Source organism: Sceloporus occidentalis, unplaced genomic scaffold (assembly GCF_023333645.1).
Source record: "Sceloporus occidentalis isolate IW3139 unplaced genomic scaffold, rSceOcc1.0.p SCAF_126, whole genome shotgun sequence".
NCBI classification, from domain to species: domain Eukaryota; kingdom Metazoa; phylum Chordata; class Lepidosauria; order Squamata; family Phrynosomatidae; genus Sceloporus; species Sceloporus occidentalis.
The window spans coordinates 697,287-718,724 of NW_028317106.1; the positions used below are offsets into that span (position 1 = coordinate 697,287).

General features: G+C 40.3%; 1 protein-coding gene across 1 annotated transcript in view; it reads left to right on the forward strand.

Annotated features, from left to right (window-relative positions):
• Positions 1–4,952: 4,952 nt before the first annotated feature.
• Positions 4,953–21,438, forward strand: part of LOC149281905 (uncharacterized) — a 31,643-nt gene continuing 15,157 nt past the window's right edge. Inside the window, exons 1-38 of the mRNA XM_089498814.1 lie at positions 4,953–5,156; positions 5,254–5,397; positions 5,740–5,896; positions 6,312–6,339; positions 6,685–6,793; positions 6,942–7,034; positions 7,327–7,390; positions 7,476–7,574; positions 7,704–7,807; positions 7,927–8,065; positions 8,255–8,373; positions 8,479–8,628; positions 8,737–8,907; positions 9,069–9,378; positions 9,506–9,573; positions 9,668–9,755; positions 9,855–9,972; positions 10,174–10,297; positions 10,383–10,519; positions 10,600–10,855; positions 11,051–11,293; positions 11,382–11,558; positions 11,640–11,785; positions 12,034–12,124; positions 12,479–12,868; positions 12,962–13,088; positions 13,341–13,459; positions 13,542–13,738; positions 13,914–14,097; positions 14,448–14,613; positions 14,720–14,844; positions 14,958–15,266; positions 15,346–15,549; positions 15,649–15,774; positions 15,876–16,046; positions 16,245–16,349; positions 16,471–16,566; positions 17,011–17,167. Of these exons, the coding sequence (XP_089354940.1) occupies positions 4,953–5,156; positions 5,254–5,397; positions 5,740–5,896; positions 6,312–6,339; positions 6,685–6,793; positions 6,942–7,034; positions 7,327–7,390; positions 7,476–7,574; positions 7,704–7,807; positions 7,927–8,065; positions 8,255–8,373; positions 8,479–8,628; positions 8,737–8,907; positions 9,069–9,378; positions 9,506–9,573; positions 9,668–9,755; positions 9,855–9,972; positions 10,174–10,297; positions 10,383–10,519; positions 10,600–10,855; positions 11,051–11,293; positions 11,382–11,558; positions 11,640–11,785; positions 12,034–12,124; positions 12,479–12,868; positions 12,962–13,088; positions 13,341–13,459; positions 13,542–13,738; positions 13,914–14,097; positions 14,448–14,613; positions 14,720–14,844; positions 14,958–15,266; positions 15,346–15,549; positions 15,649–15,774; positions 15,876–16,046; positions 16,245–16,349; positions 16,471–16,566; positions 17,011–17,167 (5,815 nt within the window). The remainder of the gene's footprint in view (positions 5,157–5,253; positions 5,398–5,739; positions 5,897–6,311; positions 6,340–6,684; positions 6,794–6,941; positions 7,035–7,326; positions 7,391–7,475; positions 7,575–7,703; positions 7,808–7,926; positions 8,066–8,254; positions 8,374–8,478; positions 8,629–8,736; positions 8,908–9,068; positions 9,379–9,505; positions 9,574–9,667; positions 9,756–9,854; positions 9,973–10,173; positions 10,298–10,382; positions 10,520–10,599; positions 10,856–11,050; positions 11,294–11,381; positions 11,559–11,639; positions 11,786–12,033; positions 12,125–12,478; positions 12,869–12,961; positions 13,089–13,340; positions 13,460–13,541; positions 13,739–13,913; positions 14,098–14,447; positions 14,614–14,719; positions 14,845–14,957; positions 15,267–15,345; positions 15,550–15,648; positions 15,775–15,875; positions 16,047–16,244; positions 16,350–16,470; positions 16,567–17,010; positions 17,168–21,438) is intronic.

A 21,438-nucleotide genomic window follows, 5' to 3' on the forward strand; every position in this document is an offset into this window, starting at 1 on the left:
ACAGTAACTAATAGTGTTATTATTACATTAAATATTAGTGTTATCTGGATACAGTAACTAATAGTATTATTATTACATTAAATATTAGTGTTATCTGGATACAGTAACTAATAGTATTATTATTACATTAAATATTAGTGTTATCTGGATACAGTAACTAATAGTATTATTACATTAAATATTAGTGTTATCTAGATACAGTAACTAATAGTATTGTTATTAATACAGTAAATATTAGTGTTATCTGGATACAGTAACTAATAATAATACTATTAATACAGTAAATATTAGTGTTATCTGGATACAGTAACTGATAGTATTACTAATACAGTAACTGATAGTATTATTGTTAATACATTAAATATTAGTGTTATCTAGATACAGTAACTGATAGTATTATTAATACATTAAATATTAGTGCTATCTAGATACAATAATACTACTAATACATTAAATATTAGTGCTATCTGGATACAGTAACTAATAGTAATATTATTAATACATTAAATATTAATGTTATCGGGATACAGTAACTGATAGTATTATTAATACAGTAAATATTAGTGTTATCGGGATACAGTAAATAATACAGTAAATTATTAATACAGTAAATATTATTAATACAGTAAATATTAGTGTTATCGGGATACAGTAAATATTATTAATACAGTAAATATTAGTGTTATCGGGATACAGTAAATATTAATACAGTAAATATTATTAATACAGTAATTAGTGTTATCGGGATACAGTAAATATTATTAATACAGTAAATATTATTAATACAATAAATATTAGTGTTATCGGGATACAGTAAATATTATTAATACAGTAAATATTAGTGTTATTGGGATACAGTAAATATTATTAATACAGTACATATTATTAATACAATAAATATTAGTGTTATCGGGATACAGTAAATATTAATAAAGTAAATATTAATACAGTAAATATTATTAATACAGTAAATGTAAGTGTTATCAGGATACAGTAAATATTATTAATACAGTAAATATTAGTGTTATTGGGATATGGTAAATATTAATACAGTAAATATTATTAATACAGTAAATATTAATACAGTAAATATTATTAATACAGTAAATGTTAGTGTTATCGGGATACAGTAAATATTAATACGGTAAATATTAATACAGTAAATATTATTAATACAATAAATATGTGTTATCGGGATACAGTAAATATTATTAATACAGTAAATGTTAGTGTTATCGGGATACAGTAAATATTATTAATACGGTAAATATTATTAATACAGTAAATATTATTAATACAATAAATATAAGTGTTATCGGGATACAGTAAATATTATTAATACAGTAAATATTAGTGTTATTGGGATACGGTAAATATTAATACAGTAAATATTATTAATACAGTAAATATTAATACAGTAAATATTATTAATACAGTAAATGTTAGTGTTATCGGGATACAGTAAATATTAATACAGTAAATATTATTAATACAATAAATATTAGTGTTATTGGGATACAGTAAATATTATTAATACAGTAAATATTAATACAGTAAATATTATTAATACAGTAAATGTTAGTGTTATCGGGATACAGTAAATATTAATACAGTAAATATTAGTGTTATTGGGATACAGTAAGTAATTAATTGTCCGGAGGAACAATGTTTCTGAATACATATAATATTCTTTCAGGAAGCTCAGACTGCTGTAGCGTGTCTTCTTCATACATGTTGATGTTGAACACACACCAGGGTCACCGCGTGTCCTGGAAAAAAAATGGGAATTATTCGATATTACGTTACGAGGAAAGAGACGGAGAAGTGATGGGGAAACGGGCCGCCGGGAGCCCTTCCTGCAGGTCCGTACCGGAGACTTATCTTGGGGTTTAAAAAGTATTGGTTTATGGGGGTCTTTCCGCGCTTTGGGTGTAGAAATCATGTCTTTTATTCGAGGGACGGTCCCTAATTGACGTCTAAATTAATATGTACCCCTCTATTACCCCTCAATAGTTTCTTTATCCTAAGCGGGCAGAGGGAAAAGTCTGCGTTACCAAAGGAGGTAGTTATTAAGCCACATTTGCCCCGGAGACTTTTTAGCTGGAGTTGATACCTTCTTATTGGGCCATCAAAGAAAAAGGTGGAAAGTTACTTGAGTTTTAAGAACCTCGGGGGTCTCTTCTTCCTCTGAGATCCTGAACATTTATGTAACTTTTTCTTAAGTAATTATTTGATATATAAATATAATATCCGCCTGTTAATGAGGTCATAGCGTGAACCCCAAACTCTTCTCCCCTCTCTAAATGTGCCGGTTTTGGGGGATCCTCGCAGGGAGTTCTGTGAATGGAGATAGAAGGGGTCCCGGTTACTGACCTTTCTCTCCGGCGTCTCGGGATTTCTTTCTATCGGGGCAGAGTCCGAGAGAGAGGAGAAGAGAGGACGAGTGTGTGTGTTTGGAGGAGAGAGGGAGGGAGTGAGAGGAAAGGTAGAGGGCGAGGAGAGCGAGGGAGGGAGAGGGGAGCGAGAGAGGCTGTGTGAAGGAAGAGCATGTTCTGAGGCGTGGAGCGTGTGTAACAGAGCGATGCGTGTCCCTGACAGTGAATGCAGACACCGTGTCTAGGGCGATAGAATGTGCGTGGGCATTAAAGACCCCCAATGTGTGTTTGGTAACGAGAAGGGGGTAGTTATTCTCTGATTCTCTGTGGGTGACTTGTGACGGGGCATTAACTCCTGAGAACGGGCTAACGCTCGGGAGTTCTTCCTCCAAGAGGTTATTTGGGGGTAACGTAGGGTTAAATTGGGGACGTAAAATGTTTCCTCACGCTCCATCTCACCTCGGTTAGTAAATGAACCCGAGTGCTGATAGCAGGTGGTGCGTTCTGAATACTTCAAATTATCAGCGCCCCCGAAAAAAACCCTGCAAGAAAGAAAAAAGAATTAGAAATTACTAGAAGAAGAAGAAAAAAAAACCATAATTAACAGGACTTTCCAATTAAAAAGATAATATAAATATATAATAAGTATGTTTGCAGTGTATTATTATTATTCACTTTATAATTATACGTCGATTTAATGTGATTACATACTAACAGGCTTCTATTAAATCATCGGACTTGCGCGTCGTATTCAAGAAAATGCATTTTTTCTAAGAAATATAGCATTTAACAAAAATAACCTTTTTACATCATTCCTAAAATAATGTGCCCTGTAGCTTTTTCGAGCTTCCCAGAGTAATTAAGGAAGCCGAGGGTCTCGGTCGCGCTTCCAGGTCGCTTCCCTGACAAATTAACAAGACCTGAAACTCCATCCGAAACATGTTTTGTCCATATGGCGTGGGCCGGGCAGCCAATGACACGCAGAACGACCCCCCCAGGGAATCCTACAGCTGCGGCTTGATATAAAAATTTCCAAATATAGCGGGTGAATTTGCTGCATTAGCACATGTGGGGGTATAAAAGCAGTTTGGGACGCAGGATCCCCCCTTATCCTTCACCGGCTCTGCATCGAGAGGTAAGTGGCTGTTGTGAGTTCGGGGGGGGGGGGTCCAATTTACCCCTGGATCGCTGTTGGTTGAATTAATGGTCGAATTCTCCTCAGAAAGAGTTTTCCTTTATTTAGATCATGCGCATAATCGAGACAAGGCACACAACACACAAAAGTCGAAGCGTTGTCTGATTACATATTTGAATTACGTGGTTTATATAATTCAAGTCTTATCTACTTCTAATAGCATGCATCGTTCTGATTGGCTACTTTTCAAGCAAGTTACACCTCTTTAAGCTGCATAATTAAGGATGGCCTAGACTTGACCCTTTGCACATATATATATAGATAGAATAACATAGAGTAGGCGTGTTGGCGGGAACTCGTGCATATATCATAGACTAGACATTCCCTGCTTTCTGATGTCTTTGTCAGGAATAATATTTACGATAACATAAGCATTTTTCTAACAATCGCCTCCTCTATATTTTGGTTACAATGTTCCGCAGGGTTTGGATTCATTTTATTGCATTTCCTTTTTTTATATAGATCGGGATAGTTAATGCAGATCTTATCTCGCAGGTTGTGACTCCTTTTAATGCTTTGGTAACCGTCGGAGTGAAACCCCCGTTACCTGTAAAGAAACTATCATTTCTGATAAATAAGTAAAAAAAACCAAAAACTCTCACTTTTCCCATCGGTTAACCACTTTTTGCCTATCCCAAATATAATTGAGATATTTATGGCTTTATCAACACCCATCCAATCTTGTTTTTACAAAATGTCTTCCTCGAGGGTTGGCCATATTGTTCACATTGACCCATGTGCTATCACAACATGGCTGCCTCTTAAGGCAAGATGGAAACCAGTTTCCACTTGTGTTCTACGAGCTGCTTTTTTGTTTTTATGACGCTAATTTATGTCCATAGAGCAATAGTTCATCGATTTGTTGGGTAACATAGAATGTTTTTTTTTCTTGTCTTACAGCTCCGTTTTCTCATCATTTTGAAGTTGTTACATCTTGAAGGAGCGTTCAAGGTAAAACGTCAGCTGGAAACGGGCGTACTGAACATTGTGAGATGTAGAAAAGGACATTTGTTGTTATTATCTGGGAAGGGGCTAATATTTACTACAGTCTTCTAGCTAGAAATCTAGAGATGAGATGGATTTAATTTTATGAAGAAATGTAACAATGCGAAGTAATTGCTGCTGTGTAATTAGTTATGTATGAGGTACCTGTACAGAGTGTCTTCCTGGGCGAGGAGGTCCATGCGACGACCCGTGCCATTGGGTCGGTGGACAGTCTAAGTCCCCTTACTCGAGATTAGGTGGACACCTCAGTATAGTCCTCACTGTGAAGATCCACGATAACCATAAAGCTTCTAGAAATTCCAAGCTTTAATTACATGAATCTGTATTTGAAACGGTCACTCAGTAAACGTCTGTCTGTCTGCAGGAAGCCGTCCACCATGAGTAGTGACGCTGAAATGGCCGTTTTCGGGGAGGCCGCCCAATACCTCCGAAAATCGGAAAAGGAGAGGATTGAGGCCCAGAACCGACCGTTTGATGCCAAAACCTCTTACTTTGTGGTAGACCCAAAGCAGATGTATGTGAAGGGTGTCATTCAGAGCCGAGAGGGTGGAAAAGTCACGGTCAAGAAAGAAGACAACACCGTAAGGAGGGGGTTTTACAACAAAAAAAGGGGGAAAAGTCGGCTTTCTAACTAGAGGCTGGAACTGACATCTAATAATCTTTGATAATGTTTTGCAGACTGTAACAGTGAAGGACGATGAGGTTTTCCCCATGAACCCACCCAAGTATGACAAGATTGAAGACATGGCCATGATGACCCACCTGAACGAACCGTCCGTCCTGTATAACCTCAAAGAGCGTTACGCAGCCTGGATGATCTACGTAAGTTTGAGCTCCTGTGGAACCAATTTTAGCTCTAAGCAATTTTTGCTCTAAGCAACTGCCCCGGGGCCAACATACAGGGTGGATTTTTGCCTAATTACAGAAGACTTGTGTACGTGAATACAGGGTACACTACGATGGTTACTTTGCCATGCTGTCTGTTAAGCGTTATGACATGAGGCACATGCTGTGTAGACAACCCAGCTTTATTTGCATGAATAGTATATTTATTGATTATTAATATTTGAACTCATGTTGAGCCGTGTAATCTAAGAGAACGTTTCTCTGAACTTCCTATTAAGTGAGGTGGTTCTTCTTACTGTCCAACTATCCTCCTTATAGACCTATTCCGGGTTGTTCTGCGCCACCGTGAACCCCTACAAGTGGCTTCCCGTCTACAACCCGGAGGTGGTAAACGCTTACCGGGGCAAGAAGCGCCAGGAGGCTCCACCACACATCTTCTCCATCTCTGATAACGCCTATCAGGCCATGTTGACCGGTGAGTTATCCTATAATTGCAGCATCACAGCACCAGCTACATAGACATAAACTAACTGTATAGTCTGGAATATTCCATATGTTTATATAACTGTACAATACAAGACAAGTTATGTATAAAGAGCAGTTCCAGTCCTCAGTGCCAAGTGTAGACCCATCAGCCGGAACACGCCAATGGTCTTCATGATGAATGTTCCACATACAGAATGTTGCATAGGAATTGCCGTTTAGAAAAACGGCCCCAATGTGTCTTGGCTTATCCATTAATGGTGGGCGTCTTGGGTTCGGATAGCTGCAGGTAACGCTACTTACTGGATCTTTAGATGTACAGTATAAGGGTTGGAGTTTAGGTTAATTTTAAAATAATTGCTATGCTAATCATGGAAATTAGACGCTTTTCTTTTGTTTTATTACAGATCGGGACAACCAGTCTATTTTGATCACGTACGTAAAGTTTGGATTTTTATTCTAACGATTCGTTAACCACCAAAGACAGCATGTCATCCGCGGGGCTGTATAGAGCTGCAAGAGGGCTTACACGAGGGGTAATAGGGCAGCATGTCCCATGCTGGGGAAATGAATGAACCCGTCTTTGCATTGTTCCATGTTGAGATAGTAAAGGGGTATCTTGTTGATATATGATATGATTTATCTGGACATTTACTCAGAATTACTCTTGAGAGGCTGAATTAACTTTTTCTAACAAGCGGATTTATAATAAACATAATTTAGGGAGATACTTACTACGATGTGACAAACCTATAAGAGAAAATGCACTTTATTCCCCAGCGGAGAATCCGGAGCCGGAAAGACCGTGAACACCAAGCGTGTCATCCAGTACTTTGCGACAATCGCAGCCGTCGGTGACAAGAAAAAGGAAGAGGCTTCAAAAAATAAGGTACGAGACGGGGGTCTGGGGACTCGTCTTCTGCGCTACGTTGTTGCGATAAGATGGTTCAGACGTTCTGCAGCCGTTCCGTTGTCTGCCGCGAGCGCACGGCCGCTACGTGGACCCCAGACGTTAACCGGTTCATTTCTTACCGCAGGGCACCCTGGAGGATCAAATCATCCAGGCCAACCCTCTGCTGGAGGCCTTCGGTAACGCCAAGACCGTGAGGAACGACAACTCGTCCCGCTTCGTGAGTTAACAAACATTCACAAAAGCATGAAAACTGTCATATGCGGTGTCATACTTTCAATCAATACGTTTAATATGCAGACTACAATGATAATACTGCGGTCTTATCACCATAGCGACCAATAGAATCTTACTGTTGATTGGGACATTCCACTTGCTGCTATGGCAATAAGATCAGTTTTTAAACCTTGCAGCAGAATCACTTTTTATACATAAGCTGTAATATATTTAAATATTTACACACCTGAATATTCTCCGCAAATTAATATTAACGTATATATTTTTGTGCTTAGGGTAAATTTATCAGAATTCACTTCGGCACTACAGGAAAGCTGTCCTCTGCCGACATTGAAACATGTAAGCTTCACACCGTCAATAAGGACTTGGGCATGTACGGTCGGCAGTGATAATGTGTCTTAATGCTTTGTGTTTACGTCAACAGATCTTCTGGAAAAATCCAGAGTAACATTCCAGTTGTCTGCAGAGAGGAGCTACCACATCTTCTATCAGATCATGTCTAACAAAAAGCCGGAGCTGATCGGTAAGAGACACCATTTGCTATTGGGCAAAATTCCTTGGCCGTGTCCCCTTTGACTCTTACATGTCCTCCTTCGGTGGTATCGATGATGGGAACTGTTTATATGATTACACTTTTTTTTTTATTATTAAGAAATCCTTCTGATCACTACCAACCCCTATGACTTCCCATTTGTGAGCCAAGGAGAGATCACCGTGGCAAGTATTGATGACCAGGAGGAGCTGATGGCTACCGACGTAAGTTTACATCCAATGTTTGGTAGATCCAGGCACACCTTCTCATATGCCACTTGAATAACATGTCTGATCCGTTGAAATATACAAAGGTGTACATTAACATTGTGTTTGTTCTGCAGGAAGCCATTGATATCTTGGGCTTCACCCAAGACGAAAAGATTGGTATCTACAAGCTGACGGGCGCCGTCATGCACTACGGCAACATGAAGTTCAAGCAGAAGCAAAGAGAGGAGCAGGCTGAGCCCGACGGCACAGAAGGTGAGATGATGTATGATTCATGAATAGCTTTGTGAATGAAGGAGAGGTTGTCCTGATTTATATATCTGAGATTTGCAAGAATTTGTATACGTGAAGACCAGTTGGGCTACACAAGCCATAAATCTGAGAGAAGGCAATGGTTTCTTCCTTCAAAAGCACTGCTTACCATATTCTCAAACTGTTTCACAGTGGCTGACAAGATTGCCTACCTGATGGGTCTGAACTCGGCCGACCTGCTCAAGGCCTTGTGCTACCCCAGAGTCAAAGTCGGGAATGAATTTGTGACCAAAGGTCAAACCGTGCAACAGGTAATTCCAACGCAACATCTCCCTCCCTTACTGAAATCTGCTCAGCTCAAACCTACTTTCTGAGTCTGGCTTCTAATGAGCTCTGAATTATTATTAATTAAAAAGGTACACAACTCGGTTGGTGCCCTGGCCAAGTCTGTCTATGAGAAGATGTTCTTGTGGATGGTCATCCGTATCAACCAGCAGCTAGACACCAAGCAACCAAGACAACACTTCATCGGTGTCTTGGATATAGCCGGCTTTGAGATCTTCGACGTAAGTAACATCACAATAACAAAGATAACCCATAACCGGCACAGAAGGTGTATAATGTGACATTAAATCTCTTATTTATCTGAACAATCTGGACTTTTCCAAAAACAGTACAACAGCCTGGAACAGCTGTGCATCAACTTCACCAACGAGAAGCTGCAGCAGTTCTTCAACCACCACATGTTCGTCTTGGAACAAGAGGAATATAAGAAGGAAGGGATCGAGTGGGAGTTCATCGACTTCGGCATGGACTTGGCCGCCTGCATCGAGCTTATCGAGAAGGTACTGCACAAATGCCAATGGAGTCCACACAATAAAGTCCTAGCGCAGATCCATTGCAAAATTAATTATGAAATTGTCATACAAGAAAAGCAAAATGACTTGGTTTATTATATAATCCACCCTTTTCAATGTCCATATGCATTATCTCTTATGATTTCTAGCCGATGGGCATCTTCTCCATCCTTGAAGAGGAGTGCATGTTCCCCAAGGCAACAGACACTTCATTCAAGAACAAGCTTTACGACCAACATCTCGGCAAATCCAACAACTTCCAGAAGCCAAAACCAGGCAAAGGCAAGCAAGAGGCTCACTTCTCCCTCGTCCACTACGCCGGGACGGTGGATTACAACATCTCTGGGTGGCTCGACAAGAATAAGGACCCGCTGAATGAAACAGTCATTGGGCTCTACCAGAAGGCTTCTGTGAAGCTGTTGTCATTCCTTTATTCTGCATATTCTGGGACAGATGCAGGTACTAAATCATGGTTGAGAGATAATGTTTTTACATCATCAGTATACCTGCCCCCCATCATCGCTCCCTAGTATTGTATACAATATTGAGGTTATTGCCACTGCTTTAAACATTTGCTCTGTTGTAGATTCTGGTAGCAAGAAGGGTGGCAAGAAGAAGGGTTCCTCTTTCCAGACCGTGTCTGCTCTTTTCAGGGTAAAAGAACCTGTTCTGAGTGAATTCTACTCCTCATTTTAAGTTCATGTTGCTATTAGGTGAAGGTGACATCTTCTGTATTTACATCTTATAGGAGAATCTGAACAAACTGATGAGCAACCTGAGGAGCACTCACCCTCACTTTGTACGTTGTCTGATTCCCAATGAGACGAAGACCCCCGGTGAGTTACGATGACCATTTTTTTAAATTGAGGAAAGGTATCCTTGGAATGGTCTAAGGTACTGATCACTATTATGACTGTTAATATATTTCTATTTAGGTACCATGGATCACTACCTGGTCATGCATCAGCTCAGGTGTAACGGGGTGCTGGAGGGCATCAGGATTTGCAGGAAAGGATTCCCCAGCAGAATCCTATACGGTGACTTCAAACAGCGGTATGGGTCATTCCTTCAGAGTTACCTATAACCAAATGTATGGTTTTGGTTAAAAGACCAACCTTGTTTTGACCAATTCTTGATGTTGCATCAAGAAATTTTAAAATTACATTTGATTTACGTTGCACCGGCAGATTCTGTATTCTAAACAACAAATTATATAGATACAGAGAGTAAATCAATTTATCTTTTTCTCTACAGTTACAAGGTTCTTAATGCCGCTGCTATTCCTGAGGGTCAATTCATTGACAGCAAGAAGGCCTCAGAGAAACTTCTGGGTTCTATTGATGTTGATCATACTCAGTACAAATTTGGGCACACCAAGGTATTGCCTCTTTAAATAAACTTTAAATTCAGAGTTTCAGTGTTGTAGATTTCCTAATTACACTGGACAATATCTTGGATTACAGGTTTTCTTCAAGGCTGGACTCTTGGGCACCCTTGAGGAGATGCGAGATGACAAGTTAGCTCAACTGATCACTCGTACTCAGGCTATGTGCCGTGGGTTCCTTATGAGAGTGGAGTTCAGAAATATGATGGAGAGGAGGTACTTTTCTTATGAGATGAATATCACATAGAAACACATCTTGGAGAGAATGCTGAATTAACATCCACTTAATTTTCTAGGGAGTCCGTCTTCTCCATTCAGTACAATATCCGCGCCTTCATGAACGTCAAGCACTGGCCATGGATGAAGCTCTACTTCAAGATCAAGCCTCTCCTGAAGAGTGCCGAGTCCGAGAAGGAGATGCAAAACATGAAGGAAGAGTTTGAGAAGACAAAAGAGCTTCTGGCAAAGTCAGAAGCTAAAAGGAAGGAGCTGGAGGAGAAAATGGTCTCTGTTCTTCAAGAGAAGAATGACCTACAGCTTCAAGTTACATCTGTGAGTGACCAAAATATTGTCTAAAGGAAGACAAACCTGAAAAATGTATTAGATGTGGCGCTTACCACGAATATAGACACATAGGCTTTTAAATTACTCCATATACTAAAAGAAAGAGAAATAATAAGACCTAGTGAAATATTAATCAATAAATATATGAGTAAAATATATTTTATTTACATAAATCTTCCACAGGAATCAGAAAATTTGGCAGATGCTGAAGAAAGATGCGAAGGGCTCATTAAAGCCAAGATTCAGCTTGAAGCAAAAGTCAAAGAGATCAACGAGAGGCTTGAAGACGAAGAGGAATCCAACGCCGAGCTGACGGCTAAGAAGAGGAAACTGGAGGACGAATGTTCTGAACTGAAGAAAGACATCGACGACCTTGAGTTGACTTTGGCCAAGGTTGAGAAGGAGAAACACGCCACAGAGAACAAGGTAATTGGTCTTTACCTGTTACACATACTCACACTTCTTTATATTATAACATTTCAGATAAATTCACCAAATTGCTATCTAAATATAGGTGAAAAATCTCACTGAGGAAATGGCTATTCTCGATGAGAACATCGCCAAACTGACTAAGGAGAAGAAAGCCCTTCAGGAAGCCCACCAGCAGACCTTGGATGACCTGCAAGCTGAAGAAGACAAAGTCAACACTCTCACCAAGGCCAAAATTAAGCTGGAACAACAAGTGGATGATGTACGTACATAGTTGTAATTTTACAGGAAATTAGGCGATGAACTTGCATCTCTGTTAACTAATCCTCCTATCTTCTAACAGCTGGAGGGTTCTCTTGAGCAAGAGAAGAAGCTCCGCATGGATTTAGAGAGATCCAAGAGGAAGCTGGAGGGTGATCTGAAGCTGTCGCAGGAGACTACTATGGACTTGGAAAACGACAAACAACAACTGGATGAAAAAGTCAAAAAGTAAGAACTTTGATAAAAGTAAGGCCTTTTATAGAGAATACCTTTTGATGACCTGTCTAGCCCTAAATAGAATGAACTATTTGCCACAGCCACCTGAACCTGGTCTATATTATCATCACAGGTGGCTGTTGTCATGCAGCAACGTGCTTTTTCCTACATAATGATGTCATTAGACTCTCACAATTCTCTCTCTCTATGATAAACAAAATGAATGATGGGTGATTATTTGAACACTTGTGTTTTAACAGGAAGGAATTTGAGATCAACCAACTGCAGAGCAAGATAGAGGACGAGCAGGTGCTGGCTGCCCAGCTACAGAAGAAAATTAAGGAGCTTCAGGTAAAATTATGGACTTCCAGTGACCAGACACTAAGCATTTCTTCAGAAAAGCTACAATAACCAGCTCAGGATTTGTACCAAAACACAAATAGTGTCCTCTAGATGTTCAATGCAAAAGATGTATGGCACCATCTACTGCCCAGAACTAGCAATACTCAATGGTGCAGATGGAGCTTCTGCTCGAGTCAATGCTGGCTGAGTAGATAATTGATAATGCTTCCTCTCTTTTTGTGTTAAATCTAGAATATGACTTAAATCATTTGTTTGCCTTCCTGCTTCCTTATACCAGGTGTCCATATTTATTAACAAACTGTGAACTGTTGACTAAATAAGTTTCCATATTCAACTCTACAGGCCCGTATCGAGGAACTGGAAGAGGAAATCGAGGCGGAACGGGCAGCGAGAGCCAAGGCCGAGAAACAGCGCTCAGACCTCTCCAGGGAGCTTGAGGAGATCAGCGAGCGTCTGGAAGAAGCCGGTGGAGCAACCTCCACTCAGATCGAGATGAACAAGAAGCGCGAGGCCGAGTTCCAGAAAATGCGCCGTGATCTGGAAGAGGCCACCCTACAACACGAAGCCACAGCCGCCGCTCTCCGAAAGAAGCACGCCGACAGCTCGGCGGAACTCGGAGAACAGATCGATAACCTCCAGCGTGTGAAGCAGAAGCTGGAAAAGGAGAAGAGCGAACTGAAGATGGAGATCGACGACCTGGCCAGCAACATGGAGTCTGTTTCCAAAGCCAAAGTGCGTATCAATCAAATATGTTCTATCGAGTAGTACGAAGTGAGAGAGATAAGAGTAACATGACATATATAACGTGTTTATGTTTCATCGCAGGCAAATCTAGAGAAAATATGCAGAACATTAGAGGACCAATACAACGAAGTGAAGACTAAAGAAGATGAGCATATGAGAATAATAAATGACTTGAATGCCCAGAGAGCCCGTCTTCAAACAGAGAATGGTAATGAATAACGATAGGTAACAAACCTGTCTGGCTGATTAGCTTGTCCAGAACCATATATAAATATAGACGGGAAATGGATATCCATATTGGGTTAAGAGAACATGAGTCTTTAGTAGATATTGTTTATTGGGCCACACAAGCTTTTGGGATCCCTGTTTGAAGAAGAAAGCTTATATGATTATACATAATGGTTCCAAAAAAAGGTATCAACATATATTTTTGGTCTAATTTTCTGTTTTTATCACACAGGTGAGTTCTCACGCCAACTGGAGGAGAAAGAGTCCTTCATTTCTCAGCTGAGCAGAGCTAAACAGGCTTTCACGCAACAGACAGAAGAACTTAAGAGACATTTGGAAGAGGAGATAAAGGTATATACAACTCCTATGACATGGTTTCTATATAAACTCTACATTTAACAATCTGACTTATGTTGGGTTTACACTTATAAAGGCCAAGAACGCCCTCGCTCATGGTCTGCAATCTTCCCGCCACGACTGCGATCTGCTCAGGGAGCAGTATGAGGAGGAGCAGGAAGCCAAGGCCGAGCTCCAGAGAGCCCTGTCCAAAGCCAACGCAGAAGTCGCCCAATGGAGGACAAAATACGAGACGGACGCTATTCAGCGCACAGAGGAACTGGAGGAAGCCAAGTATGTGTACCATAAAAATCTAGGTTTGGACCTAATTGCTTAATCTAGTTGGTTCGCTCCCTTTTATTAGACCAGAAATTTCTGTACTGCTGCCCAAGGACATCCTGTATATTGAGAAGAACTATAGCTTGTGGCTATATCATGAGATTCCCTCCTGTCCTTTAATATAAAACAGGAAAAAACTTGCCCAGCGCCTCCAGGACGCTGAAGAACAAATTGAGGCCGTCAACTCCAAGTGTGCGTCTCTGGAGAAGACAAAACAGAGGCTCCAAGGAGAGGTGGAAGATCTGATGGTGGACGTAGAGCGCTCTAACTCTGCCTGCGCGGCCCTCGATAAGAAACAGAAAAACTTTGACAAGGTTTATATTTTCTGTAATTACTAATGTGAGGGACAGGCTGGATTGGGACAGTTAGAAAAAAAAATCTTCCTGTCATGTAAAGTTGTATTCGCTTGGACACTGGAAATGGAAGGTCACAGCTGATCTTGATTAATTGCTGTCAATCATAGGATATCCCCTATCGTCCTCCAGTTCTGACCGTAGGAATTAATGTATTATGCACCCTTACCAATGGGTACAACTCATATTTCTGCCTGTTCAATATGGAGGCCAATACATAATGTGATTTCCCACTTCCAAACATTATTATATCAGTGGTGCTGCCCTTGTGGAGCCTTAGTAACACTCATATTGATAATAACATTGCTCAGGTCCTGGCTGAATGGAAGCAGAAGTACGAGGAAGCTCAGGCGGAGCTGGAGGCCTCTCTGAAGGAGGCTCGGTCTCTGAGCACCGAGGTCTTCAAGATGAAGAACTCCTATGAAGAAGTCTTGGATCAGCTGGAGACTATTAAGAGAGAGAATAAAAACCTTCAGAGTAAGTACAGAATGACCAAGTGATACTGTGACTGTTTTCTCATTTAGAAATGCTCCATTAAAGCAGCAATATTTAAATTAATGGGGATTTTTTTGTGTTTTCGTAGGCGAGATCTCAGACCTCACCGAACAAGTCGCAGAATCAGGGAAATCAATTCACGAGTTGGAAAAAGCCAAGAAACTGGTGGAGCAGGAGAAGTCTGACCTCCAGGCAGCTCTTGAAGAAGCAGAAGCAAGTCGAATTTTTTTTACTTTTGACATGCAACGACCACCCCTGTTTGAATGAAAACATGAAAAAAGAGAACTTTTTAAATACATTTCTCCAAACTTGTTTCTCATGTACAGGGCTCATTGGAACACGAAGAAGCAAAGATTATCCGTATCCAATTGGAGTTGACTCAGGTTAAATCTGAAATCGACAGAAAGTTGGCCGAGAAGGATGAAGAGATGGATCAAATAAAGAGGAACAGCCAGAGGGCTCTGGAGTCCATGCAGAGTTCTCTGGATGCCGAGATTAGGAGCAGGAACGATGCCCTCAGGCTAAAGAAGAAGATGGAGGGAGATCTTAATGAAATGGAGATCCAGCTCAGCCATGCCAACCGTCAGGCCGCAGAAGCCCAGAAGCAGCTCAGAAACGTGCAAGGACAACTTAAGGTATTCTAGTATAAAATACCACCCATTATTCCTCATGTGAAAACCGTCTCCATGACTACATAGCTTTTGTTCTATACAGGACGCCCAACTGCACCTGGATGATGCTCTTAGATGCAGCGATGATCTAAAAGAACAGTTGGCCATTTCTGAAAGACGTAATAATCTCATGACTGCAGAAATCGAAGAGATTAGGTCTGCCCTGGAACAGACGGAACGTTCTCGGAAAGTGGCAGAACACGAGCTTCTGGATGTCTCAGAACGCGTCCAACTTCTCCACTCCCAGGTGAGGCTTGTTTAAAAATCGGTGGATGTCACATTTGTTACATATGACTTTATCGGGAAACCTATGATCTTATTGTTGTAACCTTTATTCATCCAACAGAACACCAGCCTCATCAACACCAAGAAGAAGTTAGAGGCGGATGTGTCTCAACTACAATCTGAAGTGGAAGAGGCCATTCAAGAGTCTAGAAATGCAGAAGAAAAGGCCAAGAAGGCAATAACAGATGTAAGTTTAGGCACCCTTTTTCTCACGCCTCACCTTGTTAACATAGATAGATTGACATGGCCTTCTGAATCATTTCTAACTTAATTTCCTAACTTCATTAGGCTGCCATGATGGCCGAGGAGCTGAAGAAGGAGCAGGACACCAGCGCTCACCTCGAGAGGATGAAGAAGAACCTGGATCAGACCGTGAAGGATCTCCAGCACCGTCTGGATGAGGCCGAGCAGCTAGCGCTGAAAGGAGGCAAGAAACAGCTCCAGAAACTGGAGGCCAGGGTGAGTCTGGATTTCTAAGGGTAATCTTTTTAAATTTACATCTTATAACCAAACAAATTACACTTTTAATAAAAAGAGAGCTAATACATAAGATGGATTTAGTTTAATATGGCAACACACAGTATTCTAGAGGCACGTCTAGCTCTCGCCCACAGTGTTGCTTAATTTCATATTGTATTTTTCCACCCCATGATGTAGGTGCGCGAACTGGAAAACGAACTGGAAGCCGAGCAGAAGAGATCAAGTGACGCTATCAAGGGTGTGCGCAAGTATGAGAGGCGGGTGAAGGAACTAAGTTACCAGGTGGGTGGAACTCATCAAAAAGCTGGTAATAATGTAAAATACACGGACCGTAGGTTAGTCGTCTGAATTTTATACGCGGATAAAGGAATTCCGCTCCATAACTTGTGTGCAAAATTCACAGACTGAAGAAGACAAGAAGAACGTGTTCAGGCTCCAGGACTTGGTAGACAAGTTGCAGCTGAAGGTGAAGGCGTACAAGAGGCAGACGGAGGAGATCGTGAGTATTAAACTCTACCCCCATCGGACCTTAGACCTTTCTCAAAACAAGTTAAAAAGTTAAACTTCCATTACGTGATATTCCTCCACTTATCTCATGATCAAATAAATCAAATTCAGCCTTCACCATAGTTACTGAAATGATGAATTAGTCTCTATCCAAGCCCTTTACTCGTTATCCTCAAGACTGACGAAATAAATTACCTTAGTTTACAATCAGGAAGAGTATAATAAATTGGATCGCCGGCATTTCATGCTATAAATATTTACACATACAGCCCCAAAAGTATTTAATAAAATCGGAATTATCGTAATAAACGCTTAAGAATAATAATGTCCAATCAGTGGTTTTGGTTGCTAGAAATACTATCCAGGTTGTTTTGAGAACTCCGATATTTTAGAGTAAGTTACAGGCCTGATATGTACCCCATTCCGTCGGTTTCAGGAGGAACAATCCACCGTCCACCTCTCCAGATTCAGGAAGACCCAACACGAGCTGGAAGAAGCCGAGGAACGCGCGGATATCGCAGAATCACAAGTCAACAAACTGAGAGCCAAGAGCCGGGACATCGGCAAGGTAACCGCTCTCGCCACCATAGGGGGTAAAACACACCACAAAAAATGTGATCGAAAACGCATTGAACATTTATCATTTTAACAATAAACTGACTTTGTGAATGGGAAGAAATGGCCCAATCACATTTTACAAAGACAAAGCTCGCTCCTTACCACCTATTCAACATCTACAAACACAAAACGATCATTTTCTCGGATAAAAACCTATTTAATTAAATCGCCATGACGTTACCAATTATTTTTTTACCAATATCTTAATTGCTAAATAAAAATACATAGAATGTGCTTTTTAATGTATTTTGTTTTACTGATTATATATAACCGAGCTCGGAAGATATATGGCGGTATGGTAGCCAACCGACAAATGACAACAAACTATTTTACAGAAATCAGAGAATGCAGCCCCCGCACGCACCAACAACAATCCATTATTTCTATGATAAGTTATTTTCGCTACATTTAGAAGTACAACTTGACCCTTGCACTGCCCATACCCAGGAGGTTCCCCATTTCCCAAACCCGAAATAAAAGACAGACACCAGCAGGATTGGATTTAGAAAAGGCCGAGACATTTATTTAACAAATGTCTCGACATAACTTTATTTAACATCTTATAAATTATTGTAAAAAACACTTTAATAATAACTTCTGTATAAATACTATACAGTCTTCTGTACACCTGTGTACAATCAGCTGAGGGTTCCCAACCTAAACGCAGACAATGGCTTCACACTACCCCTTCCGCCGGATACCACAATCGCCCAAGCGACCGCGGGTCGGATAGGGGAGCTCCACCTTAACGCTTTGGTTAATCCTGTACAGGGAGGGCATTAACTCTAACCTCTAACCAAAACCATCAACTCCCACTCCCATTATCCTTCAAACTTCTCCCGGGAACTCCTCCGCCATCAGCAAAGAAAACAGAACCTGCAAAAAAGAAAAAGAGAGGGAAAGAAAACACCAGCCAACATGGAAACACACAGCCAAAAAACAAAAGGGGAGGGCGGGCGGGAAACTGCTCCTGTGGTGTTCAGTAATTGCCCCCTGCACGTGTGCTTAGAGGGGCTTTATAGCCCTGTCCCCTTCCCCCTACAATCACGTTCCTTGTGACTTCCCCCTCGTTCCCTGTGCATTCTCTCCTCCTGCTAACCCTTGCTGGGTTAACCCTTTCCTGCCCTAATACCATGTGCACCGTCCTGTAGTGCTGGCAGGGTCATGTTCCTGGGTATACGCCTATGACTCCAGGGTTTTTCTTGTGGTTTCCGTGACAGCGCGACTAACGGATGCTCGATGTTTTTTGTTAGCAGAAAGCAGAAGAGTAACGAGAAGACGGACGTCGCGGACGTTCATACAATATGGACTCTCCGTGTAACTGAAAGCCTTTGTATGTATGTAGCTTGTGTATAGATCAAAGTGCAATAATAAAAACCGCGCAGGTGCAACGCTACGTGTGACCTTTTATTTTATTTAAATGATTCCTCACTCTATGAGCGCGTTCATTCTCTTCCGCAACATAGTCAGATCCGGTGATACAGGGAATTAGCACCCCGATATGCAATTATGAATATATATGGCGATAGCAGCTGATAAAATGTATATAAACTTACAAAATACAAACACCGCTCTATAAAAAACACAACTACGTTAATACAAATAGATGTTAATACGTGTTTTATAAGGGGCAATCTGATTAAAAAATACACAATTATTTAAAATGTTTTGGGGCCCTTGATGTCTAATGGGATATTTGCATCTCTTAAGTGACGCCTCCTGAAAGAGTTAATTATCTTAGAATCTAATGCTGAATTATTCCAGATCAGAGGTTTTAACTTCCCTCGACAGGCCGTGCTTTCTGGACCCCATCAGATGTAAGAATTCCCCCCTGGATCTCGTTTAATTAGGATTATTATTGAATGATTTCTATAGCACCATCATATTCCGTAGGGCTGTACAATGGGTCAGCAGGACAGCGGTCTAGGAAATGCCATGCGGTGCTACTTATCACCATAAGGTGTCCTCCAAAGACCGTCAATAGCGCTCTACACAACGCTCCGCGGGTAAATGGAGACACCGGACCCTCTCCTGGTGCAGAATGAAAGGGGCAATAAAAGACTATAAAGCGGAAGCTATTTTCACACAATCAGAAGGTTATCGATGTCATCGGTCATAAATGTCAACTTAATACGGATAACAGAAAGACATTAAAAATGCTAATATTGTATTAAACTATTTTTACTATTGGACAACATAAATATCGTTAGCCATAAGAGCAAAATAAGTAAAGCCACGTCTCAGGGTAAATTATATATTTAACACCAACAAAAGAAAAGTGTAAAATGAGACCAATCAGAGGAAGAATGCGCTGCTCTATCCGGTGATTTAAATCTTTGTAACGACGCGGAGATTTCCCGATTCACAATTCTCAAATCTTTAGATGCCAGAAACAGAAAACCGAGTAAAGGTTCCATTTGAAATGTAAAGCTCTCACGCACACACACTCACACTCGGCCTCTCACGCGCACACACTCGCACTCGTCCTCTCATGCGCACACACTCGTCCTCTCACGCGCACACACTCGTCCTCTCACGCGCACACACTCGTCCTCTCACGCGCACACACTTGCACTTGTCCTCTCACGCGCACACACTTGCACTCGTCCTCTCATGCACACACACTTGCACTCGTCCTCTCACACGCACACACTCGTCCTCTCACACCCACACACTCGTCCTCTCACACGCACACACTCGCACTCGGCCTCTCACTGAACACACAGCGGCCACAAAAATCCTAATTAACCAAGAAACTGTTTTCTTTTATAAACCATTAATCAGCGATCAATCATTGATAGTTACCAATGAGAGGTCACATCATCTAAACTTGCTATTTTTTCACGGGAACATCAATTTTACAGTTTTCTGGATACTTTAGATAAAATAAGAAATATCCACTATTTTTTGTAAAGGGAAACCATTCTATTTACACAATCGCCCTGTAAAAATGTCCAAATTAAAGCAATACGCCAAAATCTGAACGCTTTATATTTCACCAAATCCATGTGAATCGCCACACAATCAAACAGCGAATTTATAAAAGAAGCGGCTTTTACACCATAACAAATAACCCGTTTATCCTGCTCAGAACACGGTCCCGGGATGTAAAGCGATCCTAGATTAATGTCAATTTACAGCCTGAATTTAGGAAGTTGCTACAAACGCCAAAACGTCCCAATAAACGTATTCGCCCTCGTAAAACAAATATAAATTCAGATTCTTCGGCCGTTTTCAGAGTTAAATACAGATTTATACAATTTATATTATTATTTATACAATTTATACAACGATTAATATTTTCTAGGATTATTGGGACAAATTCCCCCCATCAGAAACAAAAAACATACAAAATTCACCAAAATTTGGACAACATTACTATAAGATCATCATCTAAAAAATAACAAATTGCTTTTGTGAACTGATAGATTAATTCAAAAACCAAACTATTCCCACAATGTACAGATTATTAGGTAAACACGGACTGTATGTAAAGAAATAAATCACTGAGGCTCATATAGAAAAAATATAAGCATCAAACAATATACCAAGAATCACCATTATAAAATTCTACATGCAATGTTTTTAATGTTTTTGTTACTCTTTTATTTTATATTGGAAAACCATGGATTTCAGCACTAAATATATGTATTTTTTTATTTTATTTTTTTCAATTGAGATTATAAAATCGCAGACTGTTTCCAAATAAATACCTAACATTTCTGGTACATATTTAATCCCCGCACTCAGTAAAAAAAAATAATAATAATAAAAAAATGGTTATAGCTGCTTGAAATTGCTTTCACAATAAATTATTCTGAAACAAATTGAATTATTTTGTCTATTTTCTGTTTTGTCCAAATATTGAAAATGTAATTAATGAAACAAATGAAATTTCTTCGTGAACTTCTTTCCTACTTTTTAAAAAAAAAAAAAGTTTTTATACCATTTGGCTCTGGAATTGGATTCTATCACACACTAAAACTTTTTAAATTCCTAAAATAAAAAAATAAAAGATCAGTTTTCCCGTCGCATTTCACATAATATACATTTTGATGATTTCTCTGGCAAGCTTACCTCGTCTAGCAGGGAGATCTCGAGGGAATAACATTGTGTATCCAGACTTCTTATATACGGCGACGATTCGCAAATACAGCAATATAGCGATCTATATTTGGGGAATATCACTAAAGGGACCCACCTGGGAATGTGCCGACGCGGCAGTCCCGCTCCTGTTGATCGCCGT